Here is a 27,530-nt window from a genome sequence, read left to right on the forward strand (position 1 = left end):
CCCGATCAAAACAGAGTGGGTAATTAACTGCCCTTCTTTACCAGTGCTAATTACATTAGCACAGAAGGGCCATTTCAGGGGAGCAAAAGAGAGGAGAGAAAGAAAGACGGGATGAAGCAGTACCAAACAAAGACCGGATAAATAAGGCAGTGGTGAGGCACATGTCTAGGTGTGTGTGTGCGTGTGTTTTAACAGAGGGAAGGGGGACGCTTTGGAGGGAGACTCATGTGGTTCTCACTCGGGCCCCAGGAGGCTCGGTCCTCGGAGAAAAGCAGGCTTATTGAAGAGGAGAGAGAAGGGGGGTGTTGTTGTTTATCTTGACATGCTCTACTCAGTCTTTAACGCTCGCATCACAATTAAGATGCTGCGGCTCATCAGCTATGTATACAAAACAGTGTTGCAAGCTGCACGAGCACACAGGTAACGGGCACAAAAATAAATCCTGAGATGTGCAGCTTTGTCGGATAATCTTAATGTCCAGTAAATAGTCAGATAATACATGGTGTGTGAAGGTCTGTCTCTGCACACATGTAAAAAGAAGCCACCAAGACAATTCCCAATTTTCTTATTTGATTTATTTGGAGCACAAAATATAATTACACCTTAAGATATACAAATCACATTTGAACCATTTTTTGTACCGTTTCAGAGAAAGATGGCTTCAAAAAACATAATATTAAATTGCTAATATTTTTTTTAAATAAATAAAATCAACCAAACTCTAAAAACAAATTTGCAAATGTCATCTACTCTTTGTGTTCTTTGTTTTCACGTCCTGAGAATGAAGTTTGTATTGTGATGACAGAAATGAATGAGTAAGACCAACATGGTATGGATTAATGAACACCTAATACTTCTTTTGAGCAGTTTGTGCTTTTATTTACTGTACTGCATAGAGACTAGAGACATGTACTGGGTTGGCACATTTAAAATGAATCTATAAGTTATGAAAATATAAATAAAGTTGCAACGTGGATTGAAATAATATCAGGGCATTGGTGTGACAAAGCATGCATTATAAGTGAAATTAAAAAGGATAAGGCTAACTATAACATTTTTCCTTTACACAAGGACAATAACCTTCTTTAGGGCATAACATTTAGATGTTGTTGTGCAAGAAGAAGACGTTTTTATTCCAAGAAAGTCAGAGTTTATCTTCTCCACCACTGACTCAAAATGATAATTTAGCAAATTAATAAGCAGTTGGTGAGAACTTCATTTGGAAAAGACCACTTTATAAAAACACGTTTATATTATTCCCTAAACTACCTATAATAAGTTAAATTGCTTGTTCTTAAATAAATCAATATATGAATTCCTTTAGTAATAACCCTTGAGACAAAGAGTTCTCCATTGTAAAACCGTAGAGATCAGAAACAAAAAATAAAGGGTCTATTTTTCTGGAATGTAAGTTGTCTTCAAAAAGTGTACTACAAAAAAACCCTTCTGCTAACTCACAGACAGTGTACACACATGCCATTTCAGGTGTCCATACACAGACAGATAGCACCCTGCTTCTTGGAGCTGCAACATTACATCAGAGTAGTCCGTCAATGCTCTCGTAACGCGTCCCGTACGTCTCTGGCCGAGGTTTGGGAAGGTTGTTGGAAAAAATCAGATGCTGCATGTGACAGCGGGCCAGAAGCAAATACAGATGCTGTTGAAGCTTGAGTTTTCCTTTTGTTCCCTTTCAAAATGCAGACGCTTCATGACACACACAGCGATACATGGTCCGTTCTTGTGCTGCCGGCTAAGGAGCTTTGTCTGTAGTTAAGGTCTGTACTTGAGGGCGAAGTAATGTGCTCTGCCTCCAGAGTACATGGCTGGTCTTTGGACATTTTGTACTTTGTCCCGTTCATCCAGCTGGATGGAGAAGGGACTAAGAAATGGCAGGGGGGAGGCTGAGGAGGGAAAGTCATACATGGTTGCTAGTGATAATTTCCCTCTCTCCCTTCCCTCTTTATGCCAAAGGATGGGCTAAGTGAAGCAGTGGTCTGGGGTAGATTTGGGTGGATGCTTTGCTACATCGAGGGAACAACCAGGCCCGTCATCGCTGGAGAGAAAAAAATATACAAAATCTATGATTCTAATCAATTAGGTCTTGCATTATTGTACATCCAGCAACTTTTTCTGTCTTGTTCAGTCAAAGCTTTCGAGCGGTTAGTAGAAGGGGTTAGACTGCATTCGTGAGTTCAGACAGGGGGGTCAGATAGTGAGTCGGATGGCTACCTCTGAAGCTGTTCCCCCCTGAGGCGGGGCAGGCAGGGGAGGGAGAGCCCTGGGGCCTGAGGACGGGAGCAAAAGCACTCTTCTGTTTAGCAGCAGACGGGAAGGAGGAGAAAGGCAAGAGAGACGATGAAGAGCTGGAGCTTCCTGGTATAGTGGGGCTGGAGGGCATTACTGCAAAGGGGAGAGCAACAATTAATCTCAAGTTTGAATATCACAGCGGACTCAGAAATGTATAGATCAGGATAGGGTCTTACTGTAGGGAGAGCCTGTGGGGGAGGCACTGCTGAAACCAGGAGAGCCAGGCACTCCTAGACTGGTCATGGGAACCGTCCCATAGCCTCCAGTCATCCCTCCACCGCCCCCGTAGCCTGACTGCTGAGGAGTGGAGGCTGATGGGTAACCCCTTGGAGACAAACTGCTGGAATTTCTAATGTAACCTGGAGGAAAAATATAAAGTTCAGGTCAGTTCTGAGTTTCATTAGCAGAAGAAAGAGCTTTATGATTTCCAGTATGTCTATTTTTGCTTACCTTGGCTCTGCCCGTGATCCCCAATACTGACGCCTAACTGAGAAGGATAGGAGCCCAGGCCCATGACACTGCCGTGGGCTGGTGAGCTGGGCAGCGCCTGCAGCTGACTGTGAGGACGGGGAACACTGTAGAGCGCCTCGGCGATGTCTGCTGCACGCTTCAGCAGCATGTCCTACAGCAGACACAACAACACAGGACATTAGCAAAAGCTCACAGAGTCACAGATCCAGGAAGTGATTAGGTGATGTCATATTTTAAACCGTTGAAAAATCCCTTAAGGTGAGTGTTTCCACGAAGACCAATACACTTTTTGGCAGCTGTCAAATCTCAGATGTTAAAGCTTCCTGACACTGAAATTCATATCGACTCAGATCTGTATTCTCTTGCTGAAAAAAATAAGCCCCTCTCATTATTCTCTCCGATGGATTACCTTTCTTAAGCAGGTTTAAAATCCCTGCAAGTTAATTACTGAAATGCATGGAAAACTAGTGGCTTCGTGGAAAGTAGGAAGCCAGTTTTGTTTTATTAATGGCATTCTTTGAAAAATGGTCAGCAGCAATGCAGTGTGTACACAATAAATATTTAATGCTCTAAACCTTCCAACATCCCTGGTTGTCTTTCAAATATCTGCATGTTTTATGTATATATTTGAGGTATTGTAACAAAGTTTCCACTGTTTACCTGATTACTGTGTGGGTTTCCGTACAGGGCTTCTACAAGATCTGCTGCTCTCTTCAGAAGGATCTCCTACAAAGAACATCAAGTATAACATTAATATCACGTTGTTAATAGAGTCTAGCTAGCATAAATAGTTTCTTAAAGAAAATCATCAGTGAGTATGTAATGTGGGCGTCTCTCACCTTGGCTAGTTTCTCTGGATCACCAGGATGTCGAGGAATGACCTTTTGAAGGCGCTGGAAACCGTAATCTATAGTTGGCTCATTTAGGGCTGAAATACAGTAAAAAGAAGCACAGTGAAAATCAAATCTGCACTGAAGTTTATTTAAAAGTCATGCTCAAAGACCTGTTATGAATCCAAACAAATACAGTGTGTTAATTACCTGTGTAGATGAAGCGACCCGGTGCTCCCTTGCAAAACTGTTTGGATTTATAAGACAGTGTGACCTCCACGACCCCTGGGATGTGTCGAGGAGGAGTCTGGACACGGATAGCGTGCGGCGTGATCAGCTAAGAAAAAACAACAAGCAAAATGATTACCCCCCGTGCCTTGTAAATATTTAGGCTAACACGACATTGTGAAAAAAAGATTAATTTGTGTAGACTTCCCATAAATCATCTAAATAATGAGACAAGCCATATGCTATATATATCATTTCAAAATATGCTTCAGACTGTACCATCATTAGTGAGATGTTTTGGAGACAATTCCTACCTCACTCCACACGAGCATGCTGCCAAACACCACCTGCAGCCCGTCAAAGAAGTTCTCCCCGATGACGATGACCATCGCCCCGCCGGTGGTCCAGCCCTCACTGGGACTGATGGCTTTGATGCACGGGGTGGCTGCACAGGAGAGCAAAGCAAGAGTTACTCCCAGGGTTTGAATGCAGGATGAGCACCAGATAAAAAAAGAGTGGAAAGAGCATGCTAAATCTGTTGCAGTGGGAATTTGTGGAAAGTGCTCAGGCCCAATCTTTAAAGTTAGAAGCTAACTTGATTTCATGGCTTCTTCATACTATCTATGTCGTTTTTTTATACATTAGTAACTTCACAGGGTGGGAAATCTAAAAAAAACTTAATGTAGGAAAATAATCACATGACCTGCAATCCTATAGAGCAGTAAAGAAGCTCCAGTGAAATATCATGTTCTGTACAACTTCTCCATAACTAGTTATGCAAAAGCACCACTTCAAACCTCCTGTTACCAGAGATGTGCTCATAACGGAAACAAGTCGTTTAGCATGAAAATATAATTTAAAAAAGACTAATCAAATTAGGAAATATTTTAGAATAAGATCAGAATGAATAATTAGTCTGGTTTTTTTCCACTCATTGAAAGACATATGTGTAAGCGGTATTTGAAGTTTAGGCTCGCTGTTGTCGAGGTATTTTTAACTACTTTATATTCTACTGGGTAGTTTTTTAAAATTATAACACTCTCATTTTAAAACATGGTCACTAACTTAAGCTGTCAGTTAAATGTAGTGCAGTGAAAAAGAACTACTCAGAAGGGCAAATGTAATGTGTGTTTTTCTATTCAGATTTAAATGTGGCATGTTGACGTACAAGTGGAGATGGATCCTGTGCTATAATAAATTGTGTTAAATATGTTAAAAGGTGTGGATTTAAGATTAGATTGTATCGTCAGCTTTGGTTTATGTGAAGTCAAGTAGTTAATTGATGTAGTAATTAGCTCAGTTAATGACCTCAGTAGCACCGCTGGTTATGTTTTGATATATCACGGTGATTATAAATGGACATTAAGCATCACCAGTACCTGCTGCTACAGTTCATACTATGTTTCTGAGAGTGAATGATGGCAGTACACATGTGTAAGGAAAGATAGATTTGGTGTGTCTCACCATATTCCATTGAATTCTCCACAGACTCCCCTGGCTCCAATCTGCGGGCCCGCCGGCCGTGTTTCGAGTTGTTGTGAACGAACATGTTGTCTGACACTGCAAGGATGTGGCCGTCTACACTCACAGTGCTGGACAAGACCACCTGAAAGAAGGCCAGGAGGAAGATACATGAGTGTGTGTGTGTACAACTGAGACAGCACGCTGCGAGTCACACTCTCCGGTTACAACAGAGAAATCCCTGAGCGACAATTTGTTTCGGCCATGCAGGTGATAGTAATATTTCTCAATAGGTAATGTGACATCTCTGGGATCTTCACAATATGTCTGCATTCTGGTGATGACACTGCTCATACACCCCTCCACTCCTCCATCAGGTCTCCATATGGCCTCCCCTGCCTCTTGCCTAACTTTTTGATTCATACAGCATGCAATAGGCCCATCGCTGTCTCCTCCTGATCCTTCAATGACACCAAACATATGGACCACATCTCCCATTTTTGCCGGCCGTTAAAGCAGTGGATGATATATAGTGGCCCTAATTTGATTTTCTGGCCGTAGCATGTGTGTGTCCCTTTCCACATCTGCCTTGCATGGATGACACATACCATTAATGAGAGGATACTTGTAGAGTCTTTCCTATGAATGTCAAAGTGATGCTTTATAATTGATGATACGTTTCTTTAAAATACATGTGTATGAGAGTTAGCGGGAATAGGTGTTGGGGAGAAAAGGTCATTTGAATAGTAAACTATTTATAACGTGCATTTTCTAAATAAAATCAGGCTGTAAAGATAAAACCTTGCTCTCCCTTCGAAATAAACACATGGCAGTAATTTTGCAGGTGAAGGAACATGAGAAAGAAAAGGAGAAAAAAGCATATGTGCTATAGGCGGTGGAAAGGGAGGGGGACCTAAAGGAAAATAACTGTAAATTATCGATCAAGCAGCAGACTCCTGTCCAGCTCTGATCACCTTTTAACCCAGAGATGAGAGTCTTGGAGCGCCCGCGAGCTCATAACTTCTCAGCATGTGTCACATCCCAGGAGTTAAAGCAAACACGGTGGAAGACAGAGGGAGCACGGAGAAGGGGAAAGGATGGAGGTTTTGCTGGGAGAAGGAGAATGCCAGACAGGGGCCGCTGGTGCTGAAAGACGGCAGAGGAAGTGGGGCGGGAGTGTCCCCTGTGACCACTTCCTGGGTCATGGAGCATGACCTCCTCCATCTGGAGCCAATCACTCAATTCTTGACAACTTCCTGAAACACCTCAACCTATTTCCTGCACCCCAGAACCCCAACGACCAAGTCTCCCACATATCTGACTCCTTTAGTTTGTCTTTCCGTCCCTATGACTCCTTATTGATTTTTAACTTTCACCTCTAACTCCCTCCTTTGTCTTCCGATTGTATAAGAGCTTTGCATTGGACATAGAATCTACTTATAACGGACAAGAATGTTAAATCAGTGTACTGTTCTGCAAAAGTATATTTCATTAAAAGTTGATTCCTATATTCAGTCCGATATATACCATCCCTCTCCCCACTCACACACAAGCACATGCATTTTGTACCTGAAACCTCCTCATGTCCCTTGGGTTTCCTGCCGTCTTCAGACAATTCTGGTTGCATTTCAGGAAAAACTTCAAGAAAAACCTACAAAGGTAAATAAGAGGACACATGTTTGTACATCAGAAACTTAAAAAAAAATCACATGAAAGAATTGTGTACAGGGTTATTTGCTAGCCTTCAACACACTGGCACTCAAAGAAGACATTAATTACTTTTCTGAAACAGGTCTTGTGGCTGGTGTGTGTGTGTGTGTGTGTGTGTGTGTGTGTGTGTGTGTGTGTGTGTGTGTGTGTGTGTGTGTGTGTGTGTGTGTGTGTGTGTGTGTGTGTGTGTGTGTGTGTCTACGTGATTACAGCTCTGACATCAATGCCAGCTGTTTAGCTCAGAATTAGAGTCAATGTTATTACACTTTAAATCAAGGGATGTGAATTTGAAGCATAGTCCGGTGAAAAGCGCTGCTGTGTTTCAAAGTAAACTGGAGACAGTGATGTATGCCAGTGGACTCAGGGGACTGTGGTATCCCGCAATGCCGTATTTGAACCCCCACATGGGAATGGCCGGGGAATGAAGTGGAGACAACTACAGAGAAAGTGAAATGAGGAGGTGGAAAGAGGAAGGTATTGATGGTAGCACAGGCACTGGTATGGACATGAATTTTGTTTTCAAGTGTATGTTTCTCATTACGTATGTGAGCGTACTTTTGAGGGTGATAGGCTGAGGAGACTGAGAGAAGCTGAGAGAAAGCGGGGCGCTGATAGCCTCTGCTACACCAAAGAAAAAAGCTGAGAGAGAAAAGGTGGAATAAATAGGAGAGAGATGGAGACTGTACAGCGAGAGAGAGAGAGACTCCAAATCCCAGGTGTGCACAGTTCGGCAACATAGCCCGCTGCCATGGCAACGCAGCTCTGCCGCAATCCCAAAGTCCCAACGCTGAGAGGCAAGACAGCGATGGGAAAGAGTCGGAAACAACAAGAACGCATTCCATCTCTGACACACAGCGAGGAGCCGGGCTTGGCAATGTAAGAGGCAGAGACGTATATAAAGAGGGCATCGCACATATTTATCTAAATTTACAATAAGAAGTATTTTATTTAACTGTACAGAATTTAATTTTAGCTCATCTTATTCTATTCTACTTGCACCATTGTCTTGCAACATTCCTTTGCACTATTTTATTTTCCACTTCTTAAATTTGTTTTGTGCCTTATATATATTTATGTTGCATTGTTCAAGGAGCCTGTGACTTAAGGGTTTCATTGCATATCCACACTGTGGTTCTGTTGAGCCTTTGAGGTACAAACAAGGCTGAGAAGATCCACACAAATCTCACGGTGAAGAAATATTAGGCAGAAGATGTGTATTAAATCAAAAGGAAAGAAAAATGAGCATGAAGCAATGAGGCATTGTGACAGAATTATGGCAATTGGCAAATATATAGCCCTCAAACCAGATGTCCACTTCACTGTGCAAACAACACAACTTAGACGTGCCAGTGGAAAACACATCCATACATGTTCCAATTAAACAAACAACAACAGTGCTGGAGAAAAAGGCTTTAGAGGGAGACAGTGGTTTTTTGGGCTACATGGTTAGCTCCAATGCCACCCACACTGTGCTCTCTGCAAATATAAGTCATCTTAATGGAGAGCAGTTGTTTGGAGAGGAACTTCATATTGGCTCCACAGCCCTGAACCCTCCCATCGAATACTAATCTCTCCCTCATTCCGTCAGTTTTTACTCGCTATTCTCCCATCACTCGCTCCACCTTCCTCCCTTGCGAACAGGACCTGGCTTTAAACTAGATCTCAGTTCCAACAGTGTGTCCTATATTTCTTGATTTGAGCTATTTCGTTGCAGGACAATCAATATTGTTGTTGGCAGAGCGAGGTTATAATTTATCAGCGAGAGCTCGGACCTCCAACCTTAAAGCTGCGCTAAACCTCAGTTTTGGTTGGAAATATGTAAAAGTGCACATTTGTACCTCTCCTATTTCCTTCTTTCTTTTCTTTCCTCATCAGTATGACTTTTAACGTCCTTCCATACAGTTGCCCATTATACACCCTGTCAGTACTAGTTTACCTCGATTCTAAATCAGAAATTATACACTGCAAGGAAAGTTATAGTTTGTTTCCTTTCTCTGAACAGTGACCACAGTCAAAAGTGTGCTGTTTCATTTTACTGCCTCCTTTGCATGTATGTTTTATCCTGGGCAGTTATTTTTACATTATGGCTCCTTTTTAAAGGCCTTCATTTACAAGATGAGGTTAGTCCATACAGGGTTTCACATTTTTGGTTCAATGCCCTCGTCCATAGCTGTGGTTTAGCCACAAGCGTTTCCTATGCCACTTGCTTGTCGGCCACTACATTTTAATCCAACCAGCAGTCATCATTAATTTGATTGACGGACATGATACAACTAGCAAGCTTATATCGCAACCCTAATTGAGGGGTTGTCTACTCCATCTCAGGCTTTGTGCACTTTTTGAGGGTTCTTGACCTTGTTTGTTGACTTCTTCTCATCATTTCTTGTTTAGATGACACCAGATGCCTCACACACACACACAGAACCACACATTCACATGCATGCATGCACACTCTAATACACAGACACCCCCACCTTTGCCCCCCCTCCCAAAAACCCATTGAGTCAACTTTTCACCCCCCTCAGTTCGGACGCACACAGCTGCAAATGCTGAAATTAAAGCGAGACATTGACGCATATATTAGCATGCATTAGCCGCTTCCCCCTGCCCACTTAACATGCAAATCTCCCAGCACCGTCGCCTCGCACCTTCTGCCACACATTCATTTGCTGAATTATAATTAGACTAATCTTGCATAATTAATAAGAAGTCGAGGACCCTCTGTTTTTTTATCCCCTCCCCTATTGTGGTTGCAAAAGTTTAATATTGCTGTTGTTTGTTTTTGTTTTGGTAATGTAATACACCCACACACCTCCCCATCCAGAGGGAAGATATGAGGAGAACATGCGAAGAATTGGAGGTGATCTTCATGTCACAGAAAGGCTATCTCCCAAGGACTCCGTTATTAAGCGTTTTCATATTTAATGTGTGCCTTTTTCTTCACATACTTTATATTGTGTGAAGCAGGTGTAAAATAGCGATTCTGTTTGATTAAAACACTGTGAGGTGAGCAACAAGTGCAAATAAAGCTAATGGGAAACGCGGTTCAACTTATAAACTGTTATATTGTATCTCTAAAGTCCATTGTGTAAACTCATAATCATAAAACTCATTCTCCAATAACTGAAAAGAGCATTAAATAACTAGTCAATTAAGTGTGGCCAGGAATAGAGACCGCAACATTTACCTCCAAAGACACACTTAAGACAGGAAACAGAAACAAAACAGACACACGCTTTAAACCTCGGGATCCATTTCCATTGTGGCTCCACGGGGAGTCTGTTTTTTTTATTCTCTGTTCACTTCTGCATCTCTGTCAAGGCCTCCAATACCTTTTGTCTGCATCTGCTTCAGTTCCCAAGACTAAACACAGGCCTCAGTGAATGTCAGACATCCCAAAGGTGACAAAATGCTTAGCTAAAACTATTTTAACTTCCAATCAGCAAGCCACGACACTAAAAACAAAAACAGAAATGCTGTTTTTCTAAATATTTCACCCCTGGTGTGGACCCTCGGTTTCACGTTTCTCAGTCCGTTGGGACATCTGTTACACATAAGTGTTACACATTGGGCTGTACATATGGCCTTAATCATGCAATGAGCACCTAAGCAGCGCAGGACCCCTAACAAAAATGTTCATAGGCATTCATCAGCACTAATCACTGTTGACATAAACTGCCTTTTCACATAGACATAAAACACATCGCCCTCTGTGCTGATTGTAAATGAAGGTTTACGGGTAGCAGCGGCTCTTGAAGAATGGGTTGCATGAGGCTTTAACGCAGAGTTCAAGTTAGTGAGCAATGAAACTTTCTCCTCTCATATTTTGCCTTTTTTAATAATGACAAATGTATGCTTTGGTAGAAAAATAGGACAGGGGAAATTTTACAGGAACAAATTGAGGAGAAAGAGGTTATCATAACTTTTGGGCAGCAGATGTGGACGCCCTGCTGCTCAGACTTAAGTAAAAAAGAGAGGTGAACACTGAAAAAGAGCTTCATTCTCCTCATCTATGTGACCATGAAGCTCTCGTTTGCTTTTGATTGTGAGAAATAAGACAAAAAAGAGCATTAGAGATTCAGAGAGTTGTGGAAGAGGGGAGAGAGAGGGAGAATGTTGTTGTCCTGTATTCAGGGCCATCACTCATCAGACATCCCCTCCATCACCCCCCGCCCTCCACACTGAAAAAACAAAACAGTGTCCTGACATCGCGGTGGAGGGGAGCTGAGGGGAGGGCAGGGAGGGTGGGAGGAAAATTAGGAAACCAGATGTGAAGCATTAAAACATACTGACATGCTGAGGGCCTTCCTCTGCCACACTCACACACTGAGCGCACTAACTCATGCAGCAGGCCCAGATCTGTGCATGTATGCATGCGTATGTCACACGCTGGCTGTACAAACCACACACACATTCGATGCGTGATTTCACAGGAAAATACACAAAGGCAAATACCGACTGTGCATAATCAATCATGCTAAATTATACACATTGGCATAAAAGATTCCCCAAAAACAAATGTCTAACATTCATTAGTTCGTACAAAGCTTACGTTTGCGAGCTTAATTATATATAAAAACATGTAATGGGATGAAAACATAATGCTCATGGCTATGTGATAGGATTTGGATAAACCAGTGTTGACCTAAGAATATTTCACAGCAAGGCACAAATCTACAGATGGGTCATCACGCATCAGTGTATGGATATGCATCCAATTAGTACATGTACCCAGGCCAAGGAGCGGCTGGGGGGAGGGATGGAGGTGTTTTGTTTTCCTCCATGGGGAGAGCTGTGTTTGGGGGATTGAGTGGTGAGTTGGGGGGGGGGGGGGGGGGGAGTAGTAATAAATACCCCTGGACCTGGGTCCCCTGGCAGACTGGAAGCTAGACTGGTCACCAGGGTTAACACCCGGGGCACATGACCTTTGACACTGCTAATGGGGCACAGAAAACCCTCCATGAACTGATACCCCCTCTGTCGCATACCACCACAGGACCTTTCACACCAGCCTCCCTGTCCGACCCCCCCACCCCCCCTCCTCCGCCTCCTAAAACTTACAGGGATATCTGTGGCATCAGCTTCACTCGCCTTTCACCAGGAAACGTCTTATAGCCAAACCGACTCCATGGTAGTCTTTGCCCACTTTTTTTATAACAGCTTGTATAACGCGCATCCAGAAATCAGTCAACAGCTGCAGTGTTTTCTACATTTTTACAAGATTGTGACAGTTGAAACCTCTCTCCACAAATGACTGGTCACCACATTCTCAGGGACATCAGTACTTTTCCAGTACAACCTTAAAAAACATCCGTACCCACACGCTGACATGGACCTCAAACCAGTACAAAACAGTGGCAGAGAAAGTATTCAGATTTTGTACTTGAGTGAAAGAACCAATACAATATTGTAACAGTACTCCATTAAGTGAGCAAAAAAGTACTAAAAATATCTATAAGTTAAAATATTATATCATGCAGTTAAAAGTCAGAATGAGTCCGTTTGGTACAAAAATCTGAATCGAAGTTTCCAGCGAATATTGAATAAACGCTCTGAAATAAAATGTGCAATATTCAACTCTGAAATAAAGTAGATGTATACAGTAGAGATAAATGGTAATGCTAGCTCAGTATTCAGAGTATTGTTTGCCTATTCAGATAATTACTGATTTCGATGATAATTTTCCGAAACAAAATGTATGTAGAATAACAGAACATAATCCGAATCAGTTTTGATCATGCAGCTGAAATGCAAATGTAAATTTTTTGTGAATTAGGTTAGTTGAGAGCAATAATGTTAAGTTGAAACTAATATTATTGCTTTCAACTAATCAAATACAGAACTGTATTGACATAATACTTAATGAAAGTCAGCATTTGAGTGTGTGGGTGCACCATATAAAATGCATGTATACCCCTGTCTTGTTGATCAGTGGTTAAATGGACTCTAAGTAGTTTAGGCAGACAGCAAGCACATGGGCTGAACTCGGGTCCTTATGAATTTGCCTGGTGGATTGGCTTTGCCCCTCCTGGCCTCTTCTCCGTTGCCTCCCAGGCTGGCTTCACCCCTGCAACCTCAACCCAAGCCCACCCCGCCTCTAAACTTGAGAACTGTGACAAAGCCAAACATTTAAACCACTAGTGCTGATTTATAGAGCTTGGTAGCGCTGTAAAACCTTCAAGCTTGCCACCGCAAAAGTGACTGAGGCACAGCAGAGCTGAGAGAAAAGGAGGGCTGAGGCAAGGAAAGTGGAATGATGGGAAGAGTATACAAGAGGCACTCAAGTGTTTCAACGAGGTTTCTCCTGGGTGCTAAAGTGTTTTACTGCATAACCTCTCGCAAGCTGCTAAATGTGCATCGCCACAATTTGAAATAAATTAATGTTTCAGTCTCCCAGGCTCGGCCAAAACATAGATTGCATACAAAGCTCGGCCACATGGGACAACGGTCAGCCTGCCAAATAGATGGATATGGAGAGATATTCAGAGTCTGGAGAACATGAATTCACAACCAGGAGAGGGAATAGAAGTCCCATCAGTGGCTTCACCTCTCCCAGCATGCTCGGCGTGTCCTGAGGGACGCAGATTCAAAATATACTCTCAACTGTCGAATGGAGACATGGAGCACCCCGTACAGCTGAATAGATTTCAAACATACCAGAGGTCATCTGCAATACACCAACACCAATCTTGCTTTTTCAATAGCATTTCTATCAATCAGCCACTAATCAGATTTACCAATAACATGTGTGTATCAAAGCTCGACCCAAACCTCTCTCAGAGAAGAACAATGAATCTGGGATGGATGCCACCGAGAGGGAGAGGAGAGGAAAGAGAAGCAACAACAGAAGGAGAAGAGATGTCTTCTTAATTAGCCAGTAATGATAAGATCTGACAAACAACATCTGTTTCCAGAAAGAGAGAGAAGGAGGGGGGGGGGGGGGCAAAGAGGGGGAGGGAAGGAGAGGGTGGGAGAGAGGGATAGGAAGGAGGACGAAAGAGAGAGAGAAGCAGCTGAGAAACCTGTGAAGCCTAGACAACAGGGACCTGCTTGTAAGAAAGTAAAGGGGGAGCGGAGGGGATGTGTAAGGGAGGGAACGCTGTGTAGCGTGACACAATAGAAGTACAGAGGATGGGAAGTAAAGCAGAAGTGAGGGATAGACAGAAAGGGGAGAGAAATCTGACAGGGTTGAGGGAAGTCGAAGAGCCAGGACGAATATGATAGACAGGGGGGAGGAAAGCAGATCAAAATGAGAGAGGGAGATAGACAGACGCGAGAGAAGGTGAGCTGGATAATGGTGCCGCAGGAGGAGAGGAAGAACGTGTGAAGAGATGGGAATGGAATCACTCAGAAGTCCAGGGTGCTGTAATTTACTGTCCGTGGCTAATACACAGCAAATGTGTGGAGCCGAGGATCGAGAGAGGAGAAGGGGAGCCGGGCGGCGGGGAGGCTGGAGGGAGGCTGACTGTTGGGGCTCTCAGCATGCCTGCTGGGCGCCTGTCAGCAGTCACATCACCCCCTGCCCTCAGACCTGACAGATTCATCAGGACCATCACACACACACACACACACACACACACACACACACACACACACACACACACACACACACACACACACACACACACACACACACACACACACACACACACACACACACACACACACACACACACACACACACACGTATCCAAAATATGATATGCATTTTCCTCTTTTGTTTGTTCAGATATTTTACTCGAGTGAAAGTACCAATGCGATATAGTAAAGTATAGTGAGTTGAAACTTCTTTCTACAAATATGTCAGGGACATCAGTACTTATCCTATGCAACCCTAGAAACCATCCACACCCACATACTGACATGGACCATACCAGCCAAGTACCATACAGAGAAAGTATTCAGATATTGTTCTTGAGTAAAAAGTACCAATACGATATAGAAACTATATTATATAGGAATTCAGAAGTTTGCCCAACTAAATAATTGTAGAATAATATAACATTTCTAAATATTAAAGGCTGTTTCCGGTGTTGCTTTAACGTTTCCTCCATAATGAGGAAAACATGACATCTGTTGCATTAAAGATTCAACAACAAAACACGAAATGACACGTCTGCTTTGCTTTGACTTTATGTACTTTTTAGACTGCACTCAGTCCCACATTCTTCTGTAAGCATAGTGCTTTAAAAGTGCAAATAAGGAGTTGATTTAAGGATTCAAAACTGTATCTGCACAATAGCATTGCCTTTTTTACATGTCCCACAGGAGGGATAACCACTGCCTCCAGCATTAGCCAATAAAGATACTTAATCACATTTTATTTAAGAAATTCTGCAGATGTGTAAATATTAGTGTTAGGACCTTTTTTCAAAAAGTGAAAGGGCTGGAGAAATGTAACTCCTGGGAGAAATATAGATTTTAGATAAAAAGACAAACAAACAAACAAGGTGGCTGGTGGGGCCGGCCCTGCACCAGGGGGCATTGTTAAGTCATTAGTGAAATTTAAGACCGATCCCCATCACACACACACACACACACATGCACACACCCTAACAGCTCCACCCACAGCGGCAGCATCCAGCCAAAGAAAACAGCCCTTGTTCCTAAATACCACTGCTCACTGGCCTCTGACTCCACACCCACATGAGATCCTGATACGAGATCCCCTTACAAAATAAATGGCAAATGCAGGAATTTCACATGAAGAATAAACCCACAAACACACACAAACACAGCGCTCACTTGCCTGCGATCTGAAGTACCTCTAAATCACACTAATCTGCCCTCTTCTGATCCTCTGAGTGCCCCTACTTAATCTCTACACTGCTCAACCAAAGGTGAACCCTATTAGTGGCCAGACAAATGAGAGGGTTTTCCCCAGCCTCTCTGCGAGTGCGAGGCCTTTCAGACTGCCATTGAGCTGCAACCCAAAACTTCTAATTTGCCCCCCATCCCACCCACTCTAAAAGCCCCCCTGGTGTTCCTCCACATTAGTCCATTGGTAGTCCATTCCCATTTCCTGTCAAAACATTTCTCCACCACTCTCTGCTTCCGACTTCCCCTCTGTAGGCTCTCTCAAAAAAAACAAACCAGGCCTATTCCTGGTGTCAGGGTTCAAGCCAGAACAGCTAACACTGGCCGGAGCGGAGCAAAGGTGACCAAACATAAACTCAGCTCATAACCTTCTACCCATTATACACTTCCTGTGCAAACTGGAGAGCAGGATCTTCCGATTTCAGATGAGACCACATCGGAGAAAGCCCCACAAAAAGGTCCCTGAACTCATTTTCCCCAGTCTAACTCTGAGTGAGTTTGAAGCCGTACCTGTCATTGAATTTGATATTCTAGACATTGTGTTTTCTCTCCCTGTCTGTTTTTGTGTCATTCTCTCCCTAGCATTGCCCCCAGGGAGGAGCCATCCCCGCGGTCCGGTGCCAGCTGCTCAGTGGTCCAGCCTGTGTGCCGCTCCGCTGTGTGAGGCGGTGTGCACTGGAGCCTCAGGCCCCTGTCGCCACCTTGCCTGGCCCCCTGCCTGAGGGGTTCGCTGACAGGGGGTCTGGAGGGACTGGACAGAGACCAGTGACAGCGGACTGATGGGACCAGTCTGTCTGACTCTCTTTCTCTGCATGTGTGGCACACAGGTGATTTATGCAAGGTAATATGTGCATCAGTGTGATGTGGCAGGTAGTGAGAGCAATCCAGAAACACTGCGACCTGATCAGTCTACAGAGTGATCTCCAACAACTCAGTCTGCTTATCAACAAACTTGAAACAATTTCCCAACTTGGGATAAATAAAGTACCTACCTACCTACCTACCTACCTACCTACCTACCTACCTACCTACCTACCTACCTACCTACCTACCTACCTACCTACCTACCTACCTACCTACCTACCTACCTACCTACCTACCTACCTACCTACCTACCTACCTACCTACCTACCTACCTACCTACCTACCTACCTACCTACCTACCTACCTACCTACCTACCTACCTACCTACCTACCTACCTACCTACCTACCTACCTACCTACCTACCTACCTACCTACCTACCTACCTACCTACCTACCTACCTACCTACCTACCTACCTACCTACCTACCTACCTACCTACCTACCTACCTACCTACCTACCTACCTACCTACCTACCTACCTACCTACCTACCTACCTACCTACCTACCTACCTACCTACCTACCTACCTACCTGCCTGCCTGCCTGCCTGCCTGCCTGCCTGCCTGCCTACCTACCTACCTACCTACCTACCTACCTACCTACCTACCTACCTACCTACCTACCTACCTACCTACCTACCTACCTACCTACCTACCTACCTACCTACCTACCTACCTACCTACCTACCTATCTAACTATCGGTTTATTTGAGACTGCATTAATGAACAGTGGTTTCTCCATAAATACTTATTTATCCAGTTCAATGGAAATGCAAGTGTCAGTTTGCAACAACTTCGCCAAGATCATCTGCAGCTCTTAGCAGCGGCCAGAGACTCAAATGGAGGAAGAAAAAGCACCTCCTCCACATCCGCTGTGAGCTGGATCAGAGGACGAAAGCGATTCTCAATGATTATTAAAACAGACCGGTTTATCCTTTTCTCAGTGATTTGTCTTGTCCTAACATGCAGCTTCAGACTAATTATAGAAAAAGTCTATATATATATAAAACTCAAATCCTTTCCACTGGATTTTCCCCCTATTTTGGCTTCAAAGTTATTTTGTTGAAATGTGATAGGAAAGATAATGTGACTACAGGTACAGGATGCCAGTATCAGCAGAGATCCTACAGTGTGAGTTCCTCTTCACAGCTAAAGTTTATCTTGTACTGGGAGTATGAGAAACAATTTCCTAAAATGACATTGTTGTCTCAAACATAAAACTCTCAAGTGCATATATGATGACCTAACAGGGCGACTTGGCGGTAGTGCGTGAGTATGAATCTGGGAAAGGGGAGGAATTCGACCCCTGACACAGTCCAACAAATGTTACTGCATTTATTTTTTGGCTGATAGTTTAATGTTCTTTTCCCAAAGACTGCTATTTTTTGGGATGGTTAAAGCTGAATAAAAAAGGAGGCGGGTGTTCCCCTCTATTAGCAGAGCAAAGGGAATCTATCTGTCCTGTGAAAAAAAGGGCATTTAGGGGCACAGAGGGAAGTTCCACATTATCAAATATTGTCTTTTTTTAAGTATAAGACGGGCAGACACAAGCAGGTGGACGGACTTACAAGGAAACATATGGTCAGACTGTCTCTCAGACACCACAGACATTTACATACACCAAAAAATTATATCTGAATAGTTTATTGTCAAACTGTCGAGACAGTGTTAATCCGTAAAGAACAATAAAAAAAGACAGAGTTTTACTGCCGGCCTGAGTCTCTGTGTGTGCGTGTGTCTCTGTGTCTCCATACTGGGAGATGTCTCTTTCCAGTTTAAGAGTTAACATCAGCAAAAGGAATTAACTGCAAAAATAAAAATTCAGCTAGGGAATTGTGTAATTGAGCTGAAACTAAAGCGATCTACTACACATTGATTAGGACTGAAGAACAAAACAAAATCCTACACTGACTACTTGAAAACAAAGCTGTGGTACATGCACATAACTAGAACCAAGACTACAAACAGATCAATACAGCCCACAACCTAAGATTAAGAGTAATGGATTCCTCTTGGAGCTGAGCATCTGAAGTCAAGCCCAGGACAACTAATCATTGTTCAAATAGTAAAATGATCAAGTCAGAGAGCCAAAATAACTGAAAGCACAGAAACAATGGTAATTGCTTTCCAGATGGAGGTTTTGTTTTTTAGTGCAGTATTCAAAATATCACAGGCTAATATGCACAAGTCTTTGTGAGCTCATCCTGAGACGAGGGGAGGGGAGAGCCATATTGACAACATTGGAAAATTCTTATTGATTATTCTTCTTTTCTCTGAGCAGCGGCTTGTTAAAAAAGACCCCTCTTGGAAACACGATCAATTAGTGAGATAGTGCTTGCCATTGATCACCCCCTATCCACCCCCCACCTCACAACTCCTTACTGTGGAGCCCTCCACACACTCCTTATGACCAACTATTGATCCCAGCTTCTTAGCCAAATATAAAAGCACACACACTCACAGTGAGCAGCGACCCCTCACATACAAACCACACAGTCTAATACTAATACTGACATCTGCTTGTCTCCATTGTAAACCCATGGTTCTCTCATAAATACAGAGGCCAGCTTTGGCCCAGAACCAATATAGTTTCCCAGAGGTCAGGGGTCAGCATGGCAATAATGCCGCCATTAACAGATCCGCCTGGGTTAATACTTCTCAGAGGAGGAAAGCTTTACGGTGTGAATGCAACAAAGATTGGTGGAGAATATTAACTAGGACCCGATTTTTATTTCAAGAAGCCAATCAACTGCTTTCCAGTGTTTTTCAGTAGATTAAAATGTGTGTTGCTTATATAATCGTCAAACTTAGTTTAAGTGGAAATGTTTCATTTTGGGGAGCAGAAACCCGCTTTTTGGTTTGATGATGAACTACACAATCAATCAAATGAACAAAAAAGTCACCAAATTTTCCAATAATCAAACAACTGATCCACTAAATGTTTCTGCTATAAAATAATATCTCAGAGCTGCCATTAAAATACAAAACATATCACGGTAAATATAAATATTTTACTCCGCAATAGAAAAGTATTAAAAGCATTGACTGCATGAGTTTGAGGACTTAGTGAATATTTATGGTGATGAGAGGAATCAATCTATCTGTCCATTGATCGATCATCAAACCAATCAGTGAACATGTCAGTCCATCAGACAGAGAAGTCACATCAGGCCCGTGAGCGAAGCAGTCCAACAATGTTAAGATTGGATGATTGTAAAACTATTAGACCCAGCAGGCAGTGGGGCATTAGATAATTCTTCCCCAATGGCAACTTAAGAGTCATCTCTTTGTCAACGACTGCCCTTACCCTCTTCATCCCTCGGTCCCTCCACCCTCAATCCCTTCACCCCTCCCTATGGATCAGCTGTGATCTCCTCTCTCTCCTTTCACTCAAATCAGGATTAGGGAGAAGAGGAGGTGGAGGGGGTGCAGCAGCAGCAGCAGCAGGAGAAGGGGGAGAGAAAACTGAAACAATATGGAAAGGAGATTAGAAAAGAGGGGGTTCGGGCCGTTTGGGGAATTGCAAACTCCCTTGTGCTTGGGTAGGTGTCCTAATGACACCGCCTAATTATGGCAAAATTAGACAGGCTAAAGGGAGGGGGGGTGGTTGTGGTGGAGGAGAGGGTAACATGAGTAGAAAAAAGAGGAAATTAAGCAATGGGGAGTGAAGAAGTAAGCGCACAGTAGGTGCTTGTGAGAGCGAACAGAGAGAGCAAGAGGGGTGTGCAGAAGAACAGATATAGAGGTACGGCGATGAGGAAGGGAGCGTCGGTTTGAGTGAAAGAGGAAAGGAGGAAGAAAGCAGTGGCTGGGTGATAGCAGCGAGTGGGCCCCAGCACGCTGCATGTTAATTGGAGAACAGGTGTTGGGGCTGGGAGCAGGAGGCTGATTACTGGAGCCACAGAAACAGACCTACACACACACATGCACATGCACACACACACACACACACACACACACACACACACACACACATGCACACATGAATAATTTAAAACCCATGCAGTGACTAGGGAAAAAAGGTCAAAGCAGGGGTCACAAAGACACATAGACAATCAGACTATACATCCATATACATTCATAAATAAACACGCAGCGGTCGTCACACACATGAAAATATACATCTGTTTGTGTGCATACAAACAGCTTATACATGCTCTGAACACACACACACACGGGTCTGTCAGTCTTTGGACTTTTTCAGTGTGTGGAGTACATGCAAACAGTTAAAAGAGAGGGTGCACATGAGGTGGGATAAAAGGGCACAAAGCCACATAAGAAGTTCCATTGGCTTATCAGAAATTAACTGGCTGCTTATAGGCTGCTCCCTGAGGAGAGGATTTCACAGGCCAGTCAAGAGAGAGAGAAACCCCATCAGGACGGGATATGCCCAGTGTGATTAGAGAGTACAGTAGGTCAATGATTCCATTTAAATCAATCCTCACACCAGCCTGCACACACACACACACACACACACACACACACACACACACACACACACACACACACTTATTCCTCAAAAGCCCGCCGTCGAACAACTTAAAAACACATTTTAAAACGTAGCCATGTAAGGAGGAAGTACAAAAGGGGTGCGGGGGGGGGGTTATTGGGAGTGTAATGTGCTACAGTAAATGAGAAAAGCAGCTGCTGCAAGATATTCTGGGAAAATTCAAAAGACAACAGCTCGATTTTTTCCGTTATATGAAAACTATCTTCAGCAGAGATCCTTTGAGACACACTGTCAACAGCCAGCCAGCTTGAACTGAGGAGGGGGAAGAAAAGGGTCCTTGACGTATATGAAGTGAGTGTTTTTTAGACAGACGATTGTAGGGAAGAAGAGAAAGAAATACGAAGGAAAGAGATGGAGGTTGCGTTTATGACATCACAGAGAAAGTATTTCACATGAGGTGTGCTTATGAGCATTCATCACACTGGTTGAAAGTAGGCAGACGCGGGACCTCCGAAATCCCTCGGACGTGAAGGCCCTCACACACGCTGATTACCGCTGGGGTCATCTGGCTTTAAGCCTGATAACTGGCTGTCATGGTGAACATTGACTACATGTGTGAGCCTGTCTGGTGGTCCACATGATCCACATGCTTCTGATGAAAAGAAATCTACGGTTATGGCCGGTTTCAGGTGCACTGTCGGCTGTTAAAGGTAATGAATGACCAAACTGAAACCGCAGGTGAAGATAGATCAACAGATAAACAGAAAGTTGGATAGAGAGGAGCACATTGGAGACAGACATAGATGCTGATACTTCCCTTGCATTAATCCAGTGTAAACTGACATGGCAGAAACACTTGTTGTAAATATTTATCTCAAGGTGATGCATACATGCATATATTAATATTTATATGTGAAATACACACACAAACATTAACACCACTGCATACATACTGTATATCCTGCCCACACATCTGTACATGCATGTGCTTAACGTAGCCACTCCTCTCACTTGGTTTGTGTAAATGCAACAGCTGATTGGTGAGATCACATTCACATCAAGCTGGGATCTCTCTCGTTCCCCTTCATAGTAATGGTGTAGGTGCATGTGTACAAAGAAAGGGCGACCTGAGCGTTTAGTATGAAGAGGTGCTTGTCATGGGACTTGGTTTGATTTCATTACCTGTCAATGATCACTGGGTCAGAGGGCGTCTCGTTTCGGTTGCCACAACTTTTCTTCTCACAACAGCGGCTGAGTGGGCATTTAAGGGAGACAGAAAAGAGAAAAAAAAACAAATTAAACAGGAGGAGCCATCATTTGTCTGGCCCTTCCACATCCACGGGCCCAGACTACTTTGCCCCGCAGTCGGCCAAGATCCAGGAGCAAACAAAAGAGGCATGAGAGGGGAGGGGGAGCATAGACAAAAGAATAAAAGAGGAAGAAAAGGTACAACAACACACCCTACAAACAGTGAGAGACCATTCAAAAGTGAAAAGCCAGCCAGGCAATCTGTCACATTGATTCCGAAATCAAACTCAACCCCCACGCAACCTCACTCACACACACACACACACACACACACACACACACACACACACACACACACACACACACACACACACACACACACACACACACACACACACACACACACACACACACACACAGTCCCACAACATCCTACCATTCGTCAGCAGTCCTGTCCGAGGAGCCTGCTGGCCACCCAGTCCCCCCTCCCCAAAGTCCCCTTCACTGCATAACAAAAGTGCCCCCACCCCTAACCATCTGCCACCCCTACACCTCGCCTCACCCCTCTCGTGTCCCAGCTTGGCCCTGCCCTGCCCCCCTCCGCCCCCCTGTCAGACGGCCTCACTCCCCAGCTGTGACGCTTGCCCTCTGCCTCTTCGGCTCTGTTATTAGCCAGCTGTGAGTCACATTCGGGCATCTGCTGGCTACACAATGGCAAAGCCCACTCTGTCTTAGCCCCTCTCCCCCATGTCCCAGCCCCCTATCCTTCCCCCTGCTGCCCTCCAATCCTGGGTCACTGCCCCACTTCCACACCGCTCTCTCCAGCTTCTTCTCCATCCATAACCCCGTGATCACCTATTTTCTTCTCCACCAAACACTAACCAAAACCTTCTGGTCCCTGAAGCTCTTTAAAGGGCTGGGACTCTTTAAACTCACTTTTATAACGACTCCGTATAACTCTGGCTGTGACACTGGAAATATAGCACTGCGCTCGTCATCACATGTTGACAAAGTTCAGATATAATGTCGAGGCTGAATTGCAGTGTTAACGTTACATTTCGATAAGGGAAAGGCAGATTATTTCCCAAAAGTGTGTCTGCTGCTGTCAGCTGTGGGGTGTCTGCAACACTCGAGGCTACAGAGAGAAAAAAGATCCAGGAAGAAACAGGAGCTGCCCGGGGACATGCTGTGTTACAGCAGAAATCAGTGGGGGGTTACCACTGTAACAGGGATGATGACAGACAGGCTAGACTTATAGTTCAACCACATTGTAGTTTTCAAAAATGTAGAGCCCCAAGCGTCGTCCCAAAACTACATTTCAAGCTGACTGAAACAAAATAAAGTGAAGCAGAGGAATGGATATTTGGATTTCGTCCCTGTGGATGAAGGTTTGAGAAAGCGCGCGTGTGTGTGTGTGTGTGTGTGTGTGTGTGTGTGTGTGTGTGTGTGTGTGTGTGTGTGTGTGTGTGTGTGTGTGTGTGTGTGTGTGTGTGTGTGTGTGTGTGTGTGTCTGTGTGTGTAAGACTCACCTGCACATAACCTCGTGTGTGAGCAGAACTCTGCACATTTCTGGATTTTTGTTTTGTCCCTCATACGCTATTGGCTGAGAGAAGGAAATAAGTAAGGACACATTAAGTTTCAAGTAGACCCAGTTAGACTCTATTTTACATATTTTAGATTTAAGAAAAGTTTACAAACCTGTTTAGTGACAGAGTCAATGAGTCGTGCGTACAGATCCTGCTCTGTGCGGACCCCTAAAAAAAGAACATCGGTTGTTATCAAAGTCATTTTAGACATTGCAGAGATGTTACTCAATGTACGATCTCTTGTCCTGCATGTTTTAGTAAAAATGGAAACTTGGAGCCAAGAAAAGATCAAGCAAGAACTCTAATTGAAAAATAGCACATAACATTATATGAAACTACCAAAACTGCACTTTCACTCCTAAACCTGCTCTGACCTGTGAACAAAAAAGTCCACAATACTGAAGCTTCTCAAAATAAAATGCTAAGATTTATGACATCAATCTTTTTTTTATCTCAAACTCTGGACCAGCGCTCAGAAAAAGCATTGAACTCCGTCCAGCGAAACATGGAGGAATAAGATTGGCTTGTGGTTCATATTTTTCTCTGATGGTTTCTGAGGGGATTGAAAGTTATTTGATGTATGATGATTATCAGTCATGTTTGGCTTTGAGGCCAGAATTTACGAGCACATTCTCACGATTTGTCAAACGGTTTTGTTTTTTTGTTATTTCTCAGTTAACTTCTGAGTTATTCCCAAGTTTATATGATCAGATACTAGCTGGTATTTTACCTGTCGTACACCAACAAGTAAAAAAGCACCTGATCAGTGAGTGAAGGGGTATAAATCGATGTCTTTTTTTACGTTGTTTCTCGCTTCTTTGTAAATCAGGTGTGTCTCTGAGTGAGATTTCCAGATACACCTGAACCCTCCGGATGATTTAAAACCTGTGCTGTAAATCTCAGAAGAGAGAGAAACGACATATAATGAATTGCTTCTTAAGAGATGAAAACATTACCAACGTTTTTTTGTGACTTTGGAGAGTATTGCTTTCAAAATGAGTTCTTCTCATCAAAGTCTCGATTGAGATGCCTTTGATATCACTTGGGGGAAGGGGATGAGAGGAGGGGGTGGGATGCAGAGGAAATGCTTTTGGTGTGCTTGTATGTACATGTGTGTGTGCGTGTGTGTATGGTGGGTGTATAAGGGGGTTGCTCTGGAACATGTCTTTTATCTTCTCTCCCATGGGTGCCCCTGCGATGGCAGAGTAGGGCCAGCAGTGGCTCATGGGAACCGAGTTTCTCTGCGCATCCCCCGATCTGATGTGAAAGCACCACGGGGGGTTGGAGGAGTTGGAGGGAATATGGGGGGTGTTGGAGTGGGAAACATGTACCTCATCTCCCCATACATGCACCCAGAAGTGGCTCCTTGCAGAGCTGAACGATGAATTGTACAAACCCAGTGATTAGAGGATGAGGGTAAGGTAATTGATGAGCTCAGAGAGGAGAGGCGAGGTGAGGATGTGGAGGAAGATTACTTAAGTGGAAAGGTGTGTGTCAGGTTAGCCCTGATGGTGTCAACTCCTGTAGAGACAAATTAGACAGTGCGAAAGATCCTACATATATTCTGAGATCTCTGGTTCGACTCACCGTTGCTGTAGAGGAGTTGCAGCTTGTAGTGAGTGCCGTTGTTAGTCTTTTCCCCTGTCTGCTCCTTGGAAAGAGATAGGACAGACAAACAGACATGCTGTTAAGCACATTTGAGGCACAGTTAAGTACAGCTGAGCATCCCCACACAGTGTTAAGCACAGCGAGTCTCTCCTAATCCTGCAGCTCGCCCTTCTCTGACAGCAGCACTGAGATCAGAGGGTTGTAGGCTCTGAGCCCATGTGGGACCTTTCGTTGTGTTCGAGAGCCGAGTGCTTAACCTTGAGCCGGATGTTCTTTGTAGAGGTTGAACTATCATGTCTGATGCAAACTCCTAAAACCTCAAGATCAAATGCAGCGGTCCTCCTCGCCACGAGGTAACCCAGCCATGGTTATATGTGTGCGTGTGTGTGCAAAGTGTGGAAAGTACTGTATGTGAGACTGAGCAGCAGTCGACCTTGACAGAAAAACTTCCTTTCCGCTATCCCTCCCTCCCCCAGGCTCTCCACTAGCCTCTCGCTTCTTCTTTCTCTCCCCCCTCTCTGTCTCTTGTTCCCCCTCTTTCTTTCTCTTCTTCTACCTCTACTGGTCTTTCTAAGTGGTCTCAAAGGAATGCTCTCTGGTCCAATAACCCAGGAGGCTGGCATCACGAAGACGAGTGCGAGGGTGGAGGAGAGAGAACGAGAAGGTTGGGGAAGTGGAGAAACTGGGAGACAGTTGCAAGGTTGAAGAAGAAGTAGGGGAAATTAAGATGCATGAAGATAAGTTGGGAAGTAACAGAGCTCCAAACTAAATATCAAAAGTGAGATTGAGGCTGGAAGATAGATTGATGCCTAGCTTCATAAGTTTTGTGAATATACACAGAGGAACATTTATTTCGTCCTGCCATCATTCTACCTTTGCATAATTACAAAGCAAAAACAGATGCCAGGGTAACCATGCAGAAAATGAACTCCTCCACTGCCGTCATATTACTATACGCTGGCCTGGGTGGCACAAAGGGGAGCACGCTGACAGCTTTAAGCCCTGGTGTTAGCACTGCCGCCCTCTCCCTCCCTCCCTGCCCATGAAATTCATAGTAAAACTAAGTTTGAACTTCAGCTGACAGGACGGTGTCCTCTTGTCTTTCTAACAGGGGAAATGTGTTGCCAGTTTAGCAGGCTCTCGCACCACAAGGCAGAAACATCCATCAACACCGGGCATAAGGCTCACACTCCAGGCTCTTTCTAAACTCTGTCTCCACACTGCACTCTTCCTTATTTTGGTCCTGTCCAACCTGAGGAATCCAGCTCACCCCCACAGCAGTATTTAGAGTATGGCAGGAGGAGGGGGGCATGAAGGAAAAGAGACTTTGATGATTAGTTCACTGTATAACTTAACAGGAGCAAGCATAATTTGCATTTTAAAAAGTAGTGATGTCCTCCTAATGAGGCAAGCTGCTAATTAGTCATTAGATATTCTTTTTCAATCCCACATCATCAGCTCATTGAGGGAAGAGTTTGTGTAAACATGTAGCCGTCAGCTGTTCGATATGCTTGGCTATACTGGGGATGGGGAAGATCAAGTTGAGCACCCGGTTACAGCCGAAATACGCCTTAACTAATACAATCTGTGGCTGTTTTTCAAGGCGATGCTGCTTCAGATTTATGGCTTTGGGGATTAAAATAACTGTGCAGATAATGTAGTGATTTGATAACATCCTAAAATAATAGTCATTAAGACAGACAGGAATTAAGAAACATTAACACACCTTGTCATGCTCAACAAAGTCCACAAAGGAAGTCCTCTCCACCTCCACAGGTTGGCCGTGTCTGTCGTAGAGCGCCAGGACAAAGTGGAAGAAGTTGGACTTGCGGAGATTTGAGGGCGGCTGTTTCTCAAAGTGAGCTCTAGACAAAGCTACTCCACTGAGGACAAAACAGGGAGGACAGTCAGTCGCAAAGACAATCACACTGTGTCAAAATGTATAATAAA

At 43.9% G+C, this 27,530-nt stretch overlaps 1 protein-coding gene across 4 annotated transcripts in view; it reads right to left on the reverse strand.

Annotated features, from left to right (window-relative positions):
- Positions 1–586: 586 nt before the first annotated feature.
- ebf2 (EBF transcription factor 2) overlaps positions 587–27,530 on the reverse strand; it is a 29,151-nt gene continuing 2,207 nt past the window's right edge. The window contains exons 2-16 of one of the 4 annotated variants that reach the window (XM_063897553.1): positions 27,307–27,463; positions 25,560–25,617; positions 24,085–24,140; positions 23,916–23,989; positions 22,321–22,389; positions 6,867–6,948; positions 5,301–5,442; positions 4,151–4,281; positions 3,819–3,945; positions 3,618–3,706; positions 3,439–3,504; positions 2,758–2,929; positions 2,484–2,666; positions 2,230–2,400; positions 587–2,053 (exon numbers count right to left, since the gene is read on the reverse strand). In XM_063897553.1, coding sequence (XP_063753623.1) covers positions 2,022–2,053; positions 2,230–2,400; positions 2,484–2,666; positions 2,758–2,929; positions 3,439–3,504; positions 3,618–3,706; positions 3,819–3,945; positions 4,151–4,281; positions 5,301–5,442; positions 6,867–6,948; positions 22,321–22,389; positions 23,916–23,989; positions 24,085–24,140; positions 25,560–25,617; positions 27,307–27,463 — 1,609 coding nt within the window. In that variant the 3' untranslated portion in view covers positions 587–2,021. Of the gene's footprint in view, positions 2,401–2,483; positions 2,667–2,757; positions 2,930–3,438; positions 3,505–3,617; positions 3,707–3,818; positions 3,946–4,150; positions 4,282–5,300; positions 5,443–6,866; positions 6,949–22,320; positions 22,390–23,915; positions 23,990–24,084; positions 24,141–25,559; positions 25,624–27,306; positions 27,464–27,530 lie in introns of all 4 variants that reach the window. The other 3 variants (XM_063897552.1, XM_063897551.1, XM_063897550.1) reach the window with 3 other exon arrangements.

This window comes from Eleginops maclovinus, chromosome 12 (assembly GCF_036324505.1).
Source record: "Eleginops maclovinus isolate JMC-PN-2008 ecotype Puerto Natales chromosome 12, JC_Emac_rtc_rv5, whole genome shotgun sequence".
NCBI lineage: Eukaryota > Metazoa > Chordata > Actinopteri > Perciformes > Eleginopidae > Eleginops > Eleginops maclovinus.